This window comes from Drosophila guanche, unplaced genomic scaffold (genome assembly GCF_900245975.1).
Source record: "Drosophila guanche unplaced genomic scaffold, DGUA_6, whole genome shotgun sequence".
Lineage (NCBI taxonomy): Eukaryota > Metazoa > Arthropoda > Insecta > Diptera > Drosophilidae > Drosophila > Drosophila guanche.
This window is the reverse complement of record NW_022995759.1, coordinates 839541-858188: the sequence shown is the minus strand read 5'-3', so window position 1 is coordinate 858188 and position 18648 is coordinate 839541. Positions and strand designations below refer to the sequence as shown.

Here is an 18648-nt window from a genome sequence, read left to right as displayed (position 1 = left end):
AGCAGCTGTTTCTCCGAAATACTACTTGGTCCAGTCGTAGCATCTATCTACGACGTAGATTCTACGTTAATACCCTTTACTCTATTTATTATTTTGTTCCTATATTGGCTCCAACTAACTTAATTGTGTCCTAAATAATAACAAAAGTACATAAACGAGGAGGAACGTTGTGAGACGCGTCACAACTTTTATATCCGGTAGTCAGTCAGTAAATGTAACCTTAGTGTGATGCATGTGTGTATACATACATACATATGTACATATTTAATCTTATTATACCCGGTACTCGAAGAGTATTTGTGTGAATAGCGGTGAATATGTAACGCACAGAAGGAAGCGTTTCCGACCCCATAAAGTATATATATTCTTGATCAGCATCAATAGCCGAGTCGATAGAGCCATGTCTGTCTGTCCGTCTGTCCGTCTTGTTTGTCGGCTCGCTCTCAGAGACTATAAGAGCTAGAGCCACCAAATTTTGGCTCCGGACTGCTGTGAGAATACCTCACACTGAAATCAGTGTATTTCAAAAATGAGCCACGCCCCCTTCCGCCCCCGCAAAAGGGCGAAAACCCCCCAAATCCACAGTTTTGAAGATAAAAGAAAACTAAAAACGCCATTCCGTAGGGAATGGCCATATCTATTAGATCACCAAATTGGGATTCGATCGGATCATTATTATAGCCACAATGGAGAAATTAATTTCCAGTGGCTAAACCCACCCTGGCCCGCAGCTTTTGTTGCTCTTTTTACATTCTCTCATTCACACTCTGCCTCTGCCCTCCACCTGGCGAGGACTCTTCCGACTTTTAACCCATCCCGTCCCGCAGCTTATATTTGTTTTTTTTTTTGTGTGAGGGCGCTGCCTCTGCCTCTGCCTCTGAAGGGCGGCGAGCGTGTTGGTGTGAGAAGTGTTGTAGATGTAGATGACTTTGTAGCATTAAGCTACTGACAGTAGCTTGTTGCTATAGAACATACATGTGATATGTGAATACGATAGAGAAAGAGGAAGAACATGCATTTAATAGGTGAATATCGAAATTGAAAAGAAGAAGAGATTAAATTGATTTGAATTCCGACTCGGCCGAACAGCAGCACTTGGCTTTTTATTTCGAGATTTTGATTCTGAACTGGTTGCGAGGAGTTGCGGAAACAGTGGCCAAAAGCTAATTTTTAAAAGTTAAAACCAAGACACGGGTTTTAACGCTCTGTATTAGAAAAAGAGTGACCATCCAAGTTGCGTATAAGAAATTTTCATAGATGGCGCCACTTTCGAAAAATCTGCTGTGAAACCTAGCGGTCATTATTGCACAGAATGTGCAGGGAAAAAGTAACAATTTTATTGCTGTTTTAAATATCTCATAAATTGGAAAATACGATTAACTGATCCAATATTTTTTATGCATTTTATTTAGTAGGCTTTTTACTCTGTGTTCTGTAATGTGAACGATATCTAGTGGTTGGCGATGTCTTCTACATCTAGATGTAGTCCTGAGTGCCGGGTATAAAAGAAGAAGAAGCGTAAGAAGCGTCTCACACGTCCCTTCTCGTTTGTTCGTCCGTCTTGTTGAGCGCCTGGCTCTCAGAGACTATAAAAGCTAGAGCCACCAAATTTTGCATCTAGATGACTGTATGCACACACTGTTACAAGTTTACTTCTACCGCCTGGCTACCCCCACCCCGTCCAGCAACTTTGTTTATTTTTTGCACAGTCTCTTACATCACTTCTCACGCCAACCCGCTCTTTTAGCACGACCCCTTCCCTACAGCCGCCAGCTGCACGAAGCAGAGTGAAGAGAAGCAGAGAATGAGAGAATGTGCAAAAAATAAAAAAGCTGCTGGACGGGGTGGAAGTAGCCACTGCAAATTTATTTCTTCATTCTGGCTATAATAATGTTCCAATCTAATCCCAATTCAATGATCTTATAGATATTGTCATTCTTTTGCTCTTAAAATCTCTGAGAACTAGTCGACAAACAAGAAGAACGGACAGACAGACAGACATAGACTAGGCTATTGATGCTGATCAAGAATATATATACTTTGTCTCCACAGAAACGTTCCTTTCTATGAGTTACATACACGGTACGTACGTGCTACATGGTACATACGTGGTACACTGAACTTTGTGATAGAATTAGTTTGAAAACTGTCATCTGCATTACTTCCCACACCGACAACAGCCCCCTTAACCTGTTCTCCTCCGCCACCGCGCACACTGCCCGAGGCTCAGTATGCGAGCTAGAAGCATTTTTTTATTTTGGCTATTTGATGATCCGAACTGATCCTAATCTGCTGTATTTTCAAAATAGTCGGTGCCACAGATTTACCTCCTTTGGGCGGCGAGGTTTAACTCGTAATCGCTCCATACATTTGATGATATTCGGTTTTAGTCGCCATTTCCTGTTAAAGAATGACGTCTCCTCTGGCAATCTACTGCCCTGCCCCTTTTTTTGTGGGTATTTCGTATGACGCTGATACGCTAAGGCGATCCACGAGATCCACAATAGACGGGTAGAATCTTGCTCCGCCGTCCACTAAAACATATTTATAGCTTAAATCTGAATGTAAATTCAATTGTTTTTATTTTCATTATTACATTTTATCATTATTGCATGCAATTTCTCCACTGGCTCTTGATCGGTTCTCTTTTCGTTCCTGCTCATACATAGTCTCTTATAATGCATTCGCTTATTTTACCCTTTATGGTATAAGTCGATATTAATATGCTTCGCTACCATTTCAAACTACAATTACTCCTCATTCCCACCAACATACAAGGTGCATTCATGTTATACGAATCAATTAAATTATATGAATTTTTGTATGACTGATCGAATTGGCCTTTATTGTATGTATTTGATTTACAATTTGATGTTTTTTTTATATATTATTTGTGCATCTTCCATTGTTATCCATTAAAAAAAAAAATTACCGTGTGCACTTTAACTTTTTTGAACATTGCTAGTCTGTGAATGGTGTCGGGTTGTACTTATTATGTCCAACATGCATAGTGTGGCCGTGAATGTGCGTGTGAAACAAAATAAACCTGTCCAAGAATGATATCAAAGCAAATGTTTCAAAGGGATGGGAGGCACCCGTCCTCTAAGGCTCCCACTGTGACTGCGTGCCTGGTAATCCAGGGATCAGATTTACGTTGCATGCCGCCTTCTCCCCCGATTGATGTATGTGTGTATGTTGTAATGTGTACTTGATGAGTATGTGTTATCCCAACGATTGTTATTAAATATTATTCGGCTCAGTTTCGGCTTTCAGTTTTCTTATGATGTGGTAAGCTATCGTTCTATTGTATGTATCTATATGAATGTATGTATGTTTGTTTTTGTATGTATGTTTTCTTAAGTGAGTGGTGCATTGCATGTATTGTACGTTAAGTACATACGTTCGCTCTGTATCGGAATCTGGGACTGAATCTAGATTTCGGCAGTTACCGTTGGATGGTATAAATTCGGTTTAGTGGTCAGGTTAGTTGTGGCAGTAAAAAAAAAATTCGCCCAGAAAACAAAAAGACTTGACAAAGAACAATTTAAACTCTTTTGGTTGTTTGAGCTTCGTGAAAGTGCGAGTGCACATATTCGCGCCTACATGTTCGGATTGTGGATTACAAAAACAATCGAATTTAGACAACAAAACTACACAGTTTATACAAAATGCACAATTAACCCAATTAACTTTAAAATAATATTTGCAGCCATCTCAGATGAATTCTTAGAATATACACCGTCTGTTAATTTGTCGGTTATCTATTATAATTTGAGTGTTTGTGTGGCAAGAATAGTGTTGTGTATGTTCATTATATGTTCACTTATCTGGTACATTATGCGAATTCTTCAATGCTCATGTAATATAAATTTTAAATCTCGTCACTTTCACACACGATGCATTAATATATTGTTTATTTTTACTTCCTTGATTTTTTTGTTTTTAGGGTTTTTGTTTTATTCAATATACAAAGTCTATAACGTTTCACCTAAACATTTGTTTTGTATATAAATAAGTACACATGTATACTATATGCATATATGTACACATATATTTTTTTAAATTGAAGAAACACTTCACTATACTGATTGGTTCATTTACAAAATAAAATTATGATTTCAAAAAATTATGATTTCAAAAAGTAAACATCAAATAAAAACAAAACTTAAAAAGAGCTTAAAATTTACAATTGAGTTCTTTGAATTTCACCTTTACCATATTCAAAATACTTAGCACAAATGTTAATATACATAAATGCATATGAAACATACATACACTTACGTGAGTTGTTTCAATTATCATTACATACGCGGACATCATCTGCTAATGCATTACCATTAAGCTGCCTTTGGATACCTTACTCGCTAATTTTCTACACGTCCTCTATATAAACGTATTCTAATAAATATTGTTATAATTTCAGTCGAAATGCCCAGTATGCAGGATCTTGCACGAGGAGGAAAAGTGTGTATGCGTGTGGTTTGGTTAATGTAAATATGAATGGGATTCAGAGTGTTTATGTAAATTCAATTTCCAAGCCAAGATGTTTTTGTGGTCTGTTTGTCTCAACTTTGTTTCTTTTACATTGGATGATTCTGTAATTTGTCTGAGCTTACAACATAATACAATTTTACAAACAGAAAAGGGCACAACATCGACGAGGATCGATGGGGTAGACATCGTGGCTAGTCGCTAGGCACGTGACGGTGTATATATGCATTTAGCTATATAGCTAGTGCTATGTATACCTGGCCCATTGTACTGCACTTAATCTCAATTGCTGCCGATCTCCATTATTTACTTAATCGGTATCATTTAAAACTAAATTACTACGTCTTAGTTTTAATACGAAATAATTAATTTGTTTACTTATGAATTCTATTTCACCTTTCTCCTTTCTTTCTGTTCTATTTTCGAATCACTATGATTCCAATCAATTATATTAGAAAATCAATAAATACAATCTCGCCCCTTCGAAGCCAGTTTGTGTGACTTCCCATCAAAATTTATATTTTCATACTTCGCATATTAAGACGAATGGAAAATTGGAAAAATTAATTTTTTTGATTAAAATAAATGTTTCAGGGCAGAACGGAACAACGAGTGTTCTGAACAAATTCACCGATTGCCGTGGATGTTGGTAATTAGGCAGCTCTTACTGGAGGAGGCACTGGTTGCCATATTTTCTGGGCGGCAGCGGTGGGTGGGCAATTTTATCCGAATTACTTGGTGCACTGCCAGGATTGCAAAAGCGCTGACCAACGATGAACTTATCCAATTGGTAGACGTGCAGCCGGCTAAAGGGGAAGGCAGTGGCAGCCAGGAGCATAGCCAGTTCCAAGCGCTGAAACTATTTCTACCTGCAACCGCCGAACCACTGTTGTATGTAAGTTCCTCGTTCTTCACAACCTCGTTGGGATGTTTGTCGTAATGATGGTGATCATCTACAAATATTTAACAAAAAAAAGTATTAAGCCAATTAAAAATGTATGCAGCCAGATATGTGTGTACATACATACATATGTCATATAAATTAACAAAATTATCTTTAATAAATGATCAAGCATGTTCATCCAAATGAAGTTGGAATTAGTAGGGTGTAAATATGTACGCTTTGACCGATCGAGTATCTCATATTCAGTAAGATTTGTTATATTTTTGAATGTAAATTTTCGTATTTTGTGAATGAGTTTGAGATTTTTTCAAACATATTTACTCAATAAGAACATCAATTTGGTAAATGTGTGTGTTACAGTAAAAAACGAGTAGGATCGACCACTTTTATACCTGGTACTCAGTCAGTATATATTTACATGTGTATGTGTGTATGCATATGTGTTTATGTCAAAAAATAAACAAAGCTGTTGGAAGGGGTGGGGTTCGGGTGTAGGCACTGAACATGCATATCGTCATTCTGGCTATTCTGGATATTGATCCAATATAATCCCTATTTGGAGGTCTGATAAATATGGGTATCAGTGTGAAATGACAGCAGGCTGGAGGCAAAATTCGATGGCTCTAGCTTTTATAGTCTCCGAAAACTGACCGACAAACAAGACTGACAGACACACATGGCTATATCGACTCTGCTATTGATGCTGATCAAGAAAATACATTCTTGTTGGAGTCGAAAACTTTTCTTTCTGTGCGTTACACACTTTCGAGCTCAAATACAATATATCCTCCTAGTACCGGGTATAATAAAGATATAATCGAGTAAATAACGAAACGGAAAGAAGTATGGCAGAAAGAACAATATGAAGAAAATATGACTGTGTGAGCATGTCGTAATTGCGTGAATCCCAATCTCAAGAGGTAAGGGAAGAATGAAATTCCACAACAACAACTGAAATGGTTCCAAAAGTAATTCGTAATTGATAGTCACTAAGAAAATGGCCGAGAATTTAAAACCGCTTAGTTTCTTTGTCTTGCATTTTAATTCGAGCCAAACATTGAATAATTCGCATCATTCGAACTTACCGGATTCATGTACACATGTCTGAGACATCCGTAAGATCTCTTGTAAAAACATTGTTCCACCAAACAACCGTCAATAAAAAAAGATGGGTTCAAGGAAAACACATTTTTTTCACCGAAAGTGTTTCTTCGAAGAGTAAATAAATTGGATCTAAAATATAATGCTACGATATTTTTCTGGCAGAGCAATTACCCAGCACAAAATATAACAATAATATGCCTATTCGGAACAATAGACTAGTAAAACTTGTATCATATGAACGTACTGCTGAGAAAAAGCATTATATACATATGTATGTACAGTGGGGAACAATGATGAGTACATGTTCACAATAACTGACTTTCGTCGCCCATAACTTCTAAGCGCATAATGCAAACGTAACCAATTTTTTGTAGATATCAATCACTTTATCCTTAACAAATAGTCAATCCCAGAAAAATACAAATGAGAAAAATAAAAAACTAAAAAAACTCGCCTGTACTCAATTATGCACTTTTAGTTATTTTCACTTATTTAATATTTCTAAATTGTCTAATCAACAATATGCTTACAGGTTTGACGTTAAATATTTTTTTCGTATATTCTAGTAATACTAACATTAAGACATTTCTCATAATAATCGAAGCAGTTTTCGCGTATTGTTTACATAGTGCCTATGTTGTACCTGAGACAGTAGAAGCAATATCTAGAAATTTTAAATATTATTGTGTAGCTCACTGAAAATGGCTATACGTCATATCATAATGCAGAAAAACTTTGCATTAGTGAATCGGTGGTGATCAGACTGGAAAAGATGCGACATTTTGTCCCGAAACAGCAAGTCCAAGGTCGCCCTTGGACCCAAAAGCTAGACTTATAATGTTACAAATGACGAAAAAGAACTTTCTAAAACCCAAAGATGCTTTTTTCGCATAATACTATCAATGTTGTTCTAGATGGCCAAGTATGGCCATCGTACCACCACTTAAAACATTCCTACACCATTTTACATCTACCGGCATTTTTCACGTAGTCGGAAAAAATGTTAAAGCAAACCCGAAATTGTCTAATTAGCATAACAGTTGGACCACGGATGATTGAAAACGTCTTATCAGGTCTGATGAGTCCAAATGTAACCATAATTAATCAGATGGGAAGCAGTATCGTTGACATAAGGCTTAAAGGACATCAAGAAAACGGTGAAAAATTCCGGTAGATGTAAAATGGTGTGGGAATGTTTTAAAAGGTGGCACGCTGGCATTATAGAAATATAAAAAAAACCCTGTACTCGAGTAAATAGGGTATATTGTATTTGTGCACAAAAATGTATGTATGTACGTTTTGGACCCCATAAAATATATATATTCTTGATCAGCATCAATAGCCGAGTCGATTGAGCCATGTCTGTCGGTCCGTCCGTCTGTCCGTCTTGTTTGTCGGCTAGTTCTCAGAGACTACAGACTGCTGTATACTCACACTCTGCTTCGCGTAGTGCCGCGTCTCTGCCCTGACTTTGCAGTGTGTTGGCCTGAGTAGTGTTGTTGATTTAGATGACAGATTCAGAAAAAATGTAAAACTTGCCAAAAACCGCTAAGGTGCAGATGTAGTACTGAGTGCCGGGTATAAAAGTTGTGACGCGTAAGAAGCGTCTCACACGTCCCTTCTCGTTTTACTTACTTTTGGTATTCTGAGTACAATTTATTCGTCTGTGATTGCTAGAGTTAATATGATTATGAATTTGACTGTCTGTGGTATTCTCAATTTTGATTCGATTTGTGAATTCTGGATTGACAAATGGTCTGTTATCAATAGCAAATGGTGTAATTGTCCGTTTTCCCAAATTCATAGTGCTCTGTACTATGCTACGCTGCTTCGTGGCAACGAATGATGGTAAGTTAAACACGTCAGTTTTACTTGCAATGTTCAATGATATGACTCCGCCGTTACCATTGCCGTTACCGTTACCGCCACCAACTTCTTTTGTGTACATAATTAATTGTTCCTGTTTAATTAATTGTTCCTTACCATTACGGTTAGAGTTGCCATTGACATTACCCTTGTGCGATGGATAACTGTGCTGCGTTGGCACATTGTTTATCCGAATTCCAGTTTGAATGTGGTGATGTCCCGGGTATGCAGCATTTACCCCACCTCGACCAGGTGGCAGCATGTTGATGCTACCATGACCATGACCAGGAGACAAAACAATTCCACCACCAACGCCGCTAGAGCCAACATTATTACCCATAATGTTAGGTTGAATCGGTATCCGGTTGAACTGATCGATGTTCGTATTGATCGAGGTTCCCAGGCCATTGTTGCTATTCTTTGGATGTATGGCTATTCCCACTGAGGGTGGTCCCCCCGAAAGACCTCCGTTGACGCCGCTTATTCCAAAGGTGTTTCCAGCACCAGTATTGTGGCCATGGACAGGTCCATGACTGTCATCATTGGACGAGATAATGACACTGTTGCCTCCCCCTGTGTCTCCGCCAGCCACAGCCACATTGGTGTTGGCTTGTGTGGTTTTGTTCTTTTCTTCTGTGTCGCAACAAACCTTGAACACAACTTTCATATTGTTTGTGGAGCAACGTCCCCCAATGCGTCGATACAAGTCGTCTTTCGATGAAGTTGCTGGATTAGGGAAATAAAACAGTAAAAACGTTTTGATTAACAAAGGGATTTTTCCATATATTTTATATAAACGAACTCACAAATGAAGTAATAATCATTTCCAGGTAGGAACTCCAAGCCACCTGGCTGCGGTGTAAATGGCCGGAAAGTTATTGTAAAAAACATTAATTTTTGGGGTTTATCACATATAGCTATTACTCTTGGATCTGCATTTGTTATGCGACATGTTTCGTACTCCACTTTAGACACATTGTATATTATATATTTTTCCGTTTCGTTTTCAAATGTCCCCGGCTCGTACACTGGACATATTATGTGCACCTGATCAAATTCGAAAGCCAGGTTGCCTTTGTTGACATCAATTATGTGGTCGGTGTTATCTATTCGAAATCTACGGGTTAAATAAGTAAAGATTTATTACAACTTTTTTTAAGACAACGCAAACTAATCAAAAAACACTAATCGACAAAATATATATTTAGTCAAAATTAAGATAAATTAATAAACAGCGAAAAGAAAAAAGTCGTTGGTGAATGTAACTCACATTCCATCAACTGATGGAATTTGGATTTGGATTGAACTGACCAAAGTGCGATCAAATTGTCTCGTCAAGCTAGCTCCCTAATTAATCTTCCAAAATACACATTAATTAATTTATTTGGTGTCGTCAGCTGAGCTTAAATTTGTTGACCAAACCAAACGACGTCCAATGAATGCACCTTTACACAAACAAAACGAGAAGGGACGTGTGAGACGCCTCTTCGCGTCACAACTGTTATACCCGGTACTCAGTAGTCTGTACCTTAGTTGTTTTTATACCCGGGGGTATATTTGAGCACCGCCCCCTTCCAACCCCCACAAAGGGCGAAAATCTCCCACACAATTTTGAAGATAAAAGAAAACTAAAAACTCCATTCTGTAGGGAATGACCATATCTATCAGATCACCGAATTGGGATCAGACTGGATCATTATTATAGCCAGAATGAATAAATTAATTTGCAGTGGCTGCGCCCACCCCGTCCCGCAGCTTTTTTTTGTTCTTTGCACATTCTCTCATCCACACTTTGCTTCACTCCGTAAAAGGCTCTAGAGGAGGTGGGCGAGCTAAAAGAGCGTGTTAGCGTGAGAAGTGATGTAGATGACAGATAAGGAAAAAATGTAAGATTTAAAAAAAAACCCTAAGGTGCAGATGTAGTGCTAAGTACCGGGTATAAAAGTTTTGACATATTTTCGTACCCTATTTACTCTTCGAGTACCGGGTATAAAAACGATCAGGAACGTGTGAGACGCTTCGTACGCGTCACAACTTTTATACCCGGTAATTAGGTAGTATATCTGTAGCTTATTGTTTTGTTAATTCCCGGTATTCGAAGAGTACATAGGGTATTTTGTATTTGTTCACAAAAGTGGATGTATGTACATAGGTAACGCGCAGAAGGAAACATTTCCGACCCCATAGAGTATATATAGTACGGCTCTAGGGGAGGGGGCCCGAGCTAAAATAGCGTGTTGGCGTGAGAAGTGATGTAGATGACATACATATGTATTTAGGAAATATGTTTTTTTTTTTCTCTTTATATTTACAATCTGTTTTTTTAAACAATAGGTAAATTGTATAATTAATATTCAATTAACAGAAATATCAGTTTTCCAATGAGCCCTGCTATTATATATAACATCTTTTCAGTTTGTTGGATTTATCTATCAGGGATATCGAGAATGTGGTATCTTTTCAGTCTTCTTACTGTTAGGCTATTGTCTAATAGACTTAAGGCTAAATTATTTTCGTGGTTGTGGAGTCTGTCGATGTATTTCTTGGAAATATGTAAAATGTAAAACTTGAAAAAAAAACCAGCAGATGAACCGAGTACCGGGTATCGTGTTTTTGTTGTTGTCGAATTTTACATTTAAAATTTTTTTTCTACGTATGTCATTAAGAGTTAAATTAAGTGCTATGTTGCTGTTTTTTATTTATAAATTTGTATTATGTTTATTTACAGATAAATTTATTGTTTATAAATTATTATTATGAGTATTATTTATAAGTTTATATGATATATGAAAAATTGCGGTTGACAAACGAATGAAGTTGTTTACATTGAATTGGCAGGCTAAAAGCAAAATTTCGACGAGCGACGAAAAGCTAAGAAACACTCCCCTGTGACGGTCGCTCACACATGAGAGCGAAGAAATCTAACAATTAGAATGCGCTTGCATGTGTGAGTACGCACAAGCCAAACAAACCATTTTCTAGACGAAAATATTTTCATGAATTTTCTTCTTTACAAATTATTTTCCCATTGACATTTCCTCGCATTTATGTATATCATATATATATATTATATAATTCAAACAAATGTCTTCCGAAAGTGCATAGACTCATAACGTGAAGGGTTTCGACAGCATGCAGATATGTACACGTATATGTACATTTGTCGAGATCCTGGACAACCCAGCGCTAGAGCCAGGCAGAAAAATTCGTCAACAAAAAATCGTATGGCGTTACGCATCTTAATATTATATTTTCTTTGGTAAATGCTGTATGTAGTATGTATGTAATGAAAATAAACAAAATTGTCCAATAGTATACGATTCGCTCAAAGAACAAAGCCAATTGTTACGAAAGGCTGCAAAGCCCATCCCCATCCCATTCTTAGACCCCTCTACGCACGCACGCACGCATGACTAAAACCTCTTCGTCGTTTCCTAGGTTTCGTTGTGCGATTGCAGGTTACTCTCCTTTGTTTTTTTAAGGGCTTTGTAAATTAAAAATCACCCCTAATGATGAAGTACGCATATTTTACATGCCGTCTTTAGCGACACACTCGCCATCACGCATCGACTAGCAACTAGGGTTACATGCTATTGAGCGCACGTTCAATATTTTTATTTGCACATATTTGAATACGGGCCACCCACCCAATATCCCTGTAGAACGATGTAGCAACACAAGACCAGATGCACACCCCAACGACGTACTCACCTCTCCACGTCACCTTTTGCGTAAGAGGGAACCTTTCTGTCAGATAAATTTCTGTGTACATATGTACATCCTGACAATTCAGTAATGCGAGTTTAATCACTGCGATGAAATACAATGCAATAATAGAAAATTGGGCTACAGGATTTTGGTTCTGAAGTTGTATCCCACTGCAGGACGCATCTATCTAAATAGTATAAAAACCTACATTATATTACATTACATTAGTATACACATTACAGCGAGTGAAACCACAGCTTACAATTTATAAATATTTAACTGTTTGAACGGTCTAATAAAACTTTACATTCAACTTACATGCTGTTCGATGTATTCCAATGCATGTAGAAGGTTTTGGCGCAGCTGGACATGGTCGACAGCAAAACGGTTTCTATGCAGATCAGCGTGAGCAAAGTGACAAACGATGTAGCGCCTAATGTGGGCAAAGGAATTAACATTTTGCATCGCACCAGCGATGAGGGTGAGGAGCGGTTTTTATTCTTGGTATAAACGTTATTATGAACTCTTCGGGTGGCCTTCTTGATATCGGGATCTTGACGTTGATGTTGCTTTAACATCCTATTCGCACATAATCCTGTTACTGTTCTCCTATCTGGTTCTATATCTGCTCCTGCTTGAGCCACTGTAGCCGATGTAACAGATTTCTGCTGCTCCGACAAGTTTTTAAAATGCAACGTCATAAAAGTGCTGTTTGCAATGCTCTTGCTTTTGCTCTTTGACTTTCGATGCATAGCTGGTTGGTTAATGGTGGTCGTTGGCGTTATTGCCGGATTTCGACTTCGAACACTTGGCATTCTCGTAGTCGTTGGCATGAATAGCTTAATGTTCAATGGATAACCAGTGTATGGAAGTACCCGCTGCTCCTGTTGACACTTATTGAAATTTTTTGTAGCGAGATCTCTTCCTCTCGCCTCCTGAAGTTTCTGTGGCTCAGCCAGCTCTTTTTTCAAAGCCAAGCAACTCTGACGTTTGTGGCGACTTAACTGAGGCTTATTGTAACATGGCACGGATGATTGCCAGGCGTTGCAAACTTTGGCTTCTACTAGTGCCTTTTTCTGGGTCTGTGACTGTGGCTGGGTCCAGATAAAAGTCGCATGCAACTCCTTTTCCCGCTCTAGCATTCTGTTAGCCCTGTTAGCTATGTTCAATGTAAATATATTGCTTAAGTGATCTACATATGTTGTGTGTATGTAAATTGCGATCGCCTTAATGGTTTTTGTTTTACTGCGTTTAAACTATTGGCTGCGTCGGCACATGCCGATGTGTATCTTGCTCCATCTGTAACCAAGATAAGAGTTAATGTGAAGGGTTGTGTTACGCAGGAGTGATATGTACATAGGTGTGATGCGATAGACCAGCATTCGGGACGTTAATTGCACTAGTGCCAAATGCGAAGTGCCACTGAGCGTTGACGGGTCCACGGATGTAAAAATCATCATTCGAATTCCAATGATCGTGCTAGCATAAAGCGTATTTGAGTAAGAGGTGATACGGTACGAGACTTAAAACCAAGTCATTCTCCCGTGTAAGATCACACAACTCATCTTTAGCACATTCTCATTCACATCCGTTTCACCATCGCTACATATTTACTAGATAATAAAAATATTGTCTGAATTAAGTGCCACAATGCATTTTATAAAAATCGACATGTTCTAAATTAATTGATAGATCCGATACCTTTGGGTTCATCGCTTAAAAAATGGGCTGTTGTCAATTAACCTGACTCAGGAGCATGGAGTAGTGAAAGTAATTATTTAAGCTTTGACCAGGACTTTTTAGCACCAAAATTGGAATTTACTAGTGCTAGTGTTCTGGTGCGATTTACCCTTGGACTCCTGTCGTCACCCTTTCTCTCTTTCGTTAATAAAAACTTGACGGCAAACATATTCTAGTGCATATGTATGCATGTATGTACATATACACCAAATGAGACGTTTTCTGAATACATACACGGCGCAGCGCTACGACAATTCACTCACACAGTCTCAAAGCGAAGGAAAGTAAGCTGTGAAAATAAGACCAAAACTCCTTAATAAAATCTTTGCTATTTTTAAATCTGGACGACTCAATTTTCATTTGCAATGTTTAATTTGTAACCAGAAAGCGTTCTGTTCTCGAGGATTCACACATATATTTATTAAAATAGGGAAACACAAACAAACACGAGACACACAGCCCTTGGTTTTTATGTACACATTTTCTTTTATTTCACTTTTCATTCGTTTTTCAGAATGTGTAAGGCGTGCACCAAAAACGTGTTGTTTGCCTTCGAATCATTTTAATTGTTTTATTTTTTCCGACTTTAAGTGTTTTGTAAAAAAGATTTATCTAAATATACATATAATTATAGTATTCTACAGCTAAAGCGTAAAAAAGTGATTTATCGATATAATATTTTTTAATGGTGGTATTTATTATATTTTTTGCTGTTTATTTCGGTATTTTTCTAAGGGTCGAATCGTTTTATTTCCAGCTGGTATAAAAGTCTAGTACTCAGATCCGAAAACACGTTTGCTAGCGAAATGTGCATACATTAATATTCTAAGATTCTAAGAAAGATTCTTATTGTAATTTGTATGCACAACTTGATCAAATGAGACATGGATAGCCCTGACTTGTCGAGCAGCAAATACGATTCCTATTGGACCCACTAGAGACTTTATTCCTTTGTCCCTTCCACTTTGTACACATGAACCGTTATGCTCGGATTATAATTCCCTCTACCATATTATATGCACCACTAACTCCCTTCCTCCTCTTAAATCATTACTACCAGCCAACCGGTCCCGTAATTGGTTTTATTTTATTCTTTAGGTTTTCCGGGTTCCGCGCGTAACAGGCTTGGTGTCGCAAGGGTCACTTGATGGTGCAGTCATTGGAAATCAACGTTCAAGCAGATATTTTTAATTATTATACCCGGTACTCGAGGAGTAAATAGTGTATATTGTATTTGTGCACAAAAATGTATGTATGTAACGCACACAAGGAAACGTTTTGGACCCGATAAAGTATAGATATTTTTGATCAGCATCAATAGCCGAGTCTATATAGCCATTTCTGTCTGCCCGTCTTGTTTGCCGGCTAGTTCTCAGAGACTATAAAAGCTAGAGCCACCGAATTTTGCCTCCAGACTATTGTGAATTCCAAAAATTATAATATAAATTAAACAGATAAGAGAAAGCTTAATACGCAATTCCGTAGGGATGGCCATATCTATCAGATCACCAGATGAAGATGTGGATGACATATGTAGAACAAATTTAATATTTGAAAAGACCACTAAGGTACAGATGTCCCACTGAGTACCGGGTATAAAAGTTGTGACGCATAGAAACACACCTCCCTCCTCGTTTTTTTTTTTATATCGGTTTTAAACGAAACTTACGTTTTTTTGGTTTCTGCATTGATAATTATCATTACGATAATAATCGTAAACGAGAAGGGACGTGTGAGACGCATCTTACGCGTCAAAACTTTTATACCCGGTACTCAGTACCACATCTGTACCTTAGCATTTATTTTTTTAAATCTTACCTTTTTTCTTAATTTGTAATCTACATCTGCATCACTTTTCACACCAACACGCTCTTTTAGCTCGCCCCCTCGCATGGAGCCGCACACTGCACGAAGCAGAGTGTGAATGAGAGAATGTAAAAACACAAAAAAAAAACTGCGGGACGAGGTGGGCTTAGCCACTGAAAATTAATTTCTTCATTCTGGCTATAATAATGATCTAATCGGATCCCAAATCGGTGAACTGATAGATATGGTCATTCCCTGCAGAATGGCGTTTTCTTTTATCTTCAAAATTGTGGCTTGTTTTCGCCCTTTGTGGGGCGGAATGTGCGGGGCTCATTTTGAAAATACACTTGTAACAGTGTGAGCATACAGAAGTCTGGATGCAACACTCTTTTGACCTATCTCTTTTTGGTATATTTTCTGGGTATATAAAACAGGTTTGAATTCTTATCGTTTGCAAAAAATTGTTTGAGCATCTGAGTACTGGGCTTTAAACTAATTTTGTTAAGATCACCTTGTTTACACCTAAAATATAAATCCCAAAATACAGCTATTGAAAATGCTAAGTAGCTCAATCTATTTTAAAAATGTTCGATCTTTTTTGGTGTAATTTTGTGGTTATTAAGGTGTATTTAGAATGCGAATGTGATTGCGAAAACGATTTAGTGTGTTACTTGAAGATCAATATATTTTTCTAAAAATTGCAAAAGATTTGAAACGATAGTTCGATATCGATACATGCATAAGATGAGAAAGCAAAGAAATAAGTGCTGTTAACGCGTGGATAGGGCTGTTAACAAACACCTTCAAAATATACAAGAAATTCATTTATTTAGCTCCATTTTGTTGTAAAAAATGGCTTTTGCCAACATTTTGAAGCGTTCACTGCTGTCCGGGTTGCAGTTGCAGGGTTTTGGGTTACATCAACCGCAGTCCTCTGTAATAGGATGCGGTTTACTAAGGTAAAGCTTCTCACCGCTTACATAACTGTAGCAAATTGCTTAGAATCGGCTTTCCTCCTGCTCTCAGTTCGCACCAGCACCGCCGTGGGGCTGCGAAATGGTACCCAGATCCGGAATTTATGAAACAGTTCAGTGGCCCTGTGATGTATCCCGACGAGGTAACTTCTCTATGGAAGGTGCCCCCATGGAACAGTATGTATATTGCTAAGGCACACATCCATTGACAATATTTAGTGTAGCTCTTTGACCCAAACCCTGAATAGGCAAAGTCACGCCCGTCGAGAAGTCGGTTCGCAATTTGACTCTAAATTTCGGGCCGCAACATCCCGCGGCCCATGGAGTACTCCGGCTGGTGCTTGAACTGGACGGCGAGGTTAGTGTGTTGTTCTTGTAGTGTGAGAGAGAAGTAATGAAAACAGAACCATCATGGTACTGGTATCTTTTCTTTTTGCAGACTGTAATGCGTGCGGATCCACATATCGGATTACTCCACCGTGGTACGGAGAAACTCATTGAGTACAAGACGTATACACAGGCGCTACCCTATTTTGATCGCTTGGACTATGTTTCGATGATGTGCAACGAGCAGTGTTATTCTCTAGCCGTGGAAAAGCTGCTTAATATTGATGTGCCTCTCCGGGCTAAGTACATACGCAGTAAGTCTATTGAGGTCAAATCAGTACAATAAATATATTTCTCACTATATTCACTCCAGCGCTGTTTGCTGAAATTACACGCATTCTAAACCATATAATGGCTGTGGGGACACATGCCCTAGACGTCGGCGCACTCACTCCTTTCTTTTGGCTTTTTGAAGAGCGCGAAAAAATGATGGAGTTTTACGAGCGTGTTTCCGGAGCTCGTATGCATGCGGCGTATATTCGACCTGGTGGTGTATCGTTGGTAATGTGCACGTCAGAGGTTGTCCAAATCTATAGTGACTATTTCTGAGCTTTTAGGATATGCCGCTTGGTTTAATGGACGATATCTATGAGTTTGCCTCAAAATTCGCCGAGCGCCTGGACGAAGTGGAGGATGTGCTTAGCACAAACCGCATATGGGTGCAACGTACCGAGGACATCGGCATTGTAACTGCTGACGAGGCCCTTAATTATGGCTTCAGTGGCGTCATGCTCCGAGGTTCAGGAATCAAATGGGACTTACGTAAGCAGCAGCCGTACGATGCCTACCATCTCGTGGACTTTGACGTGCCGATTGGCACAAAAGGCGACTGCTATGATCGCTACCTCTGCCGCATCGAGGAAATGCGTCAGTCCCTGCGTATAATAGACCAGTGCCTGAACCAAATGCCAGCAGGGGAAATCAAGACGGACGATGCTAAAGTGACGCCTCCGTCCCGATCCGAAATGAAAACGTCTATGGAGGCACTTATTCATCATTTTAAGCTTTTTACTCAAGGCTTCCAAGTGCCACCTGGCGCCACATATACAGCAATAGAAGCTCCCAAAGGCGAGTTTGGTGTTTATTTAGTGTCGGATGGCTCCAGCCGTCCTTATCGCTGCAAGATCAAAGCTCCCGGATTTGCCCACTTGGCGGCGCTGGAGAAGATTGGCAAGCAGCACATGTTGGCCGATGTCGTTGCTATTATTGGAACATTGGACGTAGTGTTTGGCGAGATAGATCGATAGACGGAGATCATTTAGTCAATATTAAGCTTTCATGAACTTATATATGAAAACTGGTTATTAAAATGCGAGTTGTGGTCGTAACAAATTGTGTTTATTGTCTTTGCGCCCCTGACGCACACATCATTAGACCATCATGGTTTTGGTAGCTATCTGTGAGTTTGATTGCGAAATGTATGATTTACTGTTTCTTTCCAAAACCAAGATAGGATAAATCCAGCCACTATCATTGTTTAATTGATCATATTTTTTACACTTATCGACACAAATATCATTCCTATATTATTGAGTTTCAACTTTATTTCCATAGTACTTTCACATAACTCTTAAAATATACAATATGTATTCTTGCCAAACAACATCGAAGATAAACTTTCAGGGTTTTAAATATATTTATATCTTTTTCATATCTATGTAAGCTTAT

At 38.5% G+C, this 18648-nt stretch overlaps 2 protein-coding genes across 6 annotated transcripts; one reads left to right on the top strand and one right to left on the bottom strand.

Moving 5' to 3' along the window:
- Nucleotides 1–2917: 2917 nt before the first annotated feature.
- Nucleotides 2918–14434, bottom strand: LOC117590621. 5 transcript variants are annotated; one of them, XM_034283423.1, is made up of 5 exons: nucleotides 13775–14434; nucleotides 12392–13372; nucleotides 9172–9482; nucleotides 8483–9091; nucleotides 2918–5444 (listed from the first exon to the last, which is right to left on the bottom strand). In XM_034283423.1, exons 2-5 carry the CDS (start codon nucleotides 13213–13215, stop codon nucleotides 5119–5121), a joined length of 2070 nt encoding a protein of 689 aa, XP_034139314.1. In that variant the 5' UTR covers nucleotides 13216–13372; nucleotides 13775–14434; the 3' UTR covers nucleotides 2918–5118. The 5 variants fall into 5 exon arrangements, with proteins under 5 accessions (XP_034139314.1, XP_034139315.1, XP_034139316.1 ...); XM_034283424.1 differs by having other exon boundaries at nucleotides 13923–14434; XM_034283425.1 differs by having other exon boundaries at nucleotides 14048–14434.
- Nucleotides 14435–16386: 1952 nt separating this feature from the next.
- LOC117590622 (NADH-ubiquinone oxidoreductase 49 kDa subunit) lies at nucleotides 16387–18312 on the top strand. The gene is made up of 6 exons (XM_034283429.1): nucleotides 16387–16578; nucleotides 16646–16770; nucleotides 16842–16951; nucleotides 17033–17234; nucleotides 17294–17481; nucleotides 17538–18312. The coding sequence occupies exons 1-6, from the start codon at nucleotides 16472–16474 to the stop codon at nucleotides 18225–18227; spliced, it is 1422 nt and encodes a 473-aa protein (XP_034139320.1). The 5' UTR covers nucleotides 16387–16471; the 3' UTR covers nucleotides 18228–18312.
- The last annotated feature ends 336 nt before the right edge of the window (nucleotides 18313–18648 follow it).

Bases quoted from the DNA above. Each gene is read 5' to 3' on its own strand.
- LOC117590621 (XM_034283423.1), bottom strand. From the start codon at position 13,215: ATGCTAGAGCGGGAAAAGGAGTTGCATGCGACTTTTATCTGGACCCAG. The intron at 9,092-9,171 runs GTGAGTTCGTTT...TCCCTAATCCAG, and splicing joins AAATGATTATTACTTCATTT to CAACTTCATCGAAAGACGAC. The intron at 5,445-8,482 runs GTAAGGAACAAT...AAATATTTGTAG, and splicing joins TGGCAACTCTAACCGTAATG to ATGATCACCATCATTACGAC.
- LOC117590622 (XM_034283429.1), top strand. From the start codon at position 16,472: ATGGCTTTTGCCAACATTTTGAAGCGTTCACTGCTGTCCGGGTTGCAG. The intron at 16,579-16,645 runs GTAAAGCTTCTC...TCCTGCTCTCAG, and splicing joins ATAGGATGCGGTTTACTAAG to TTCGCACCAGCACCGCCGTG. The intron at 16,771-16,841 runs GTATGTATATTG...AACCCTGAATAG, and splicing joins GAAGGTGCCCCCATGGAACA to GCAAAGTCACGCCCGTCGAG.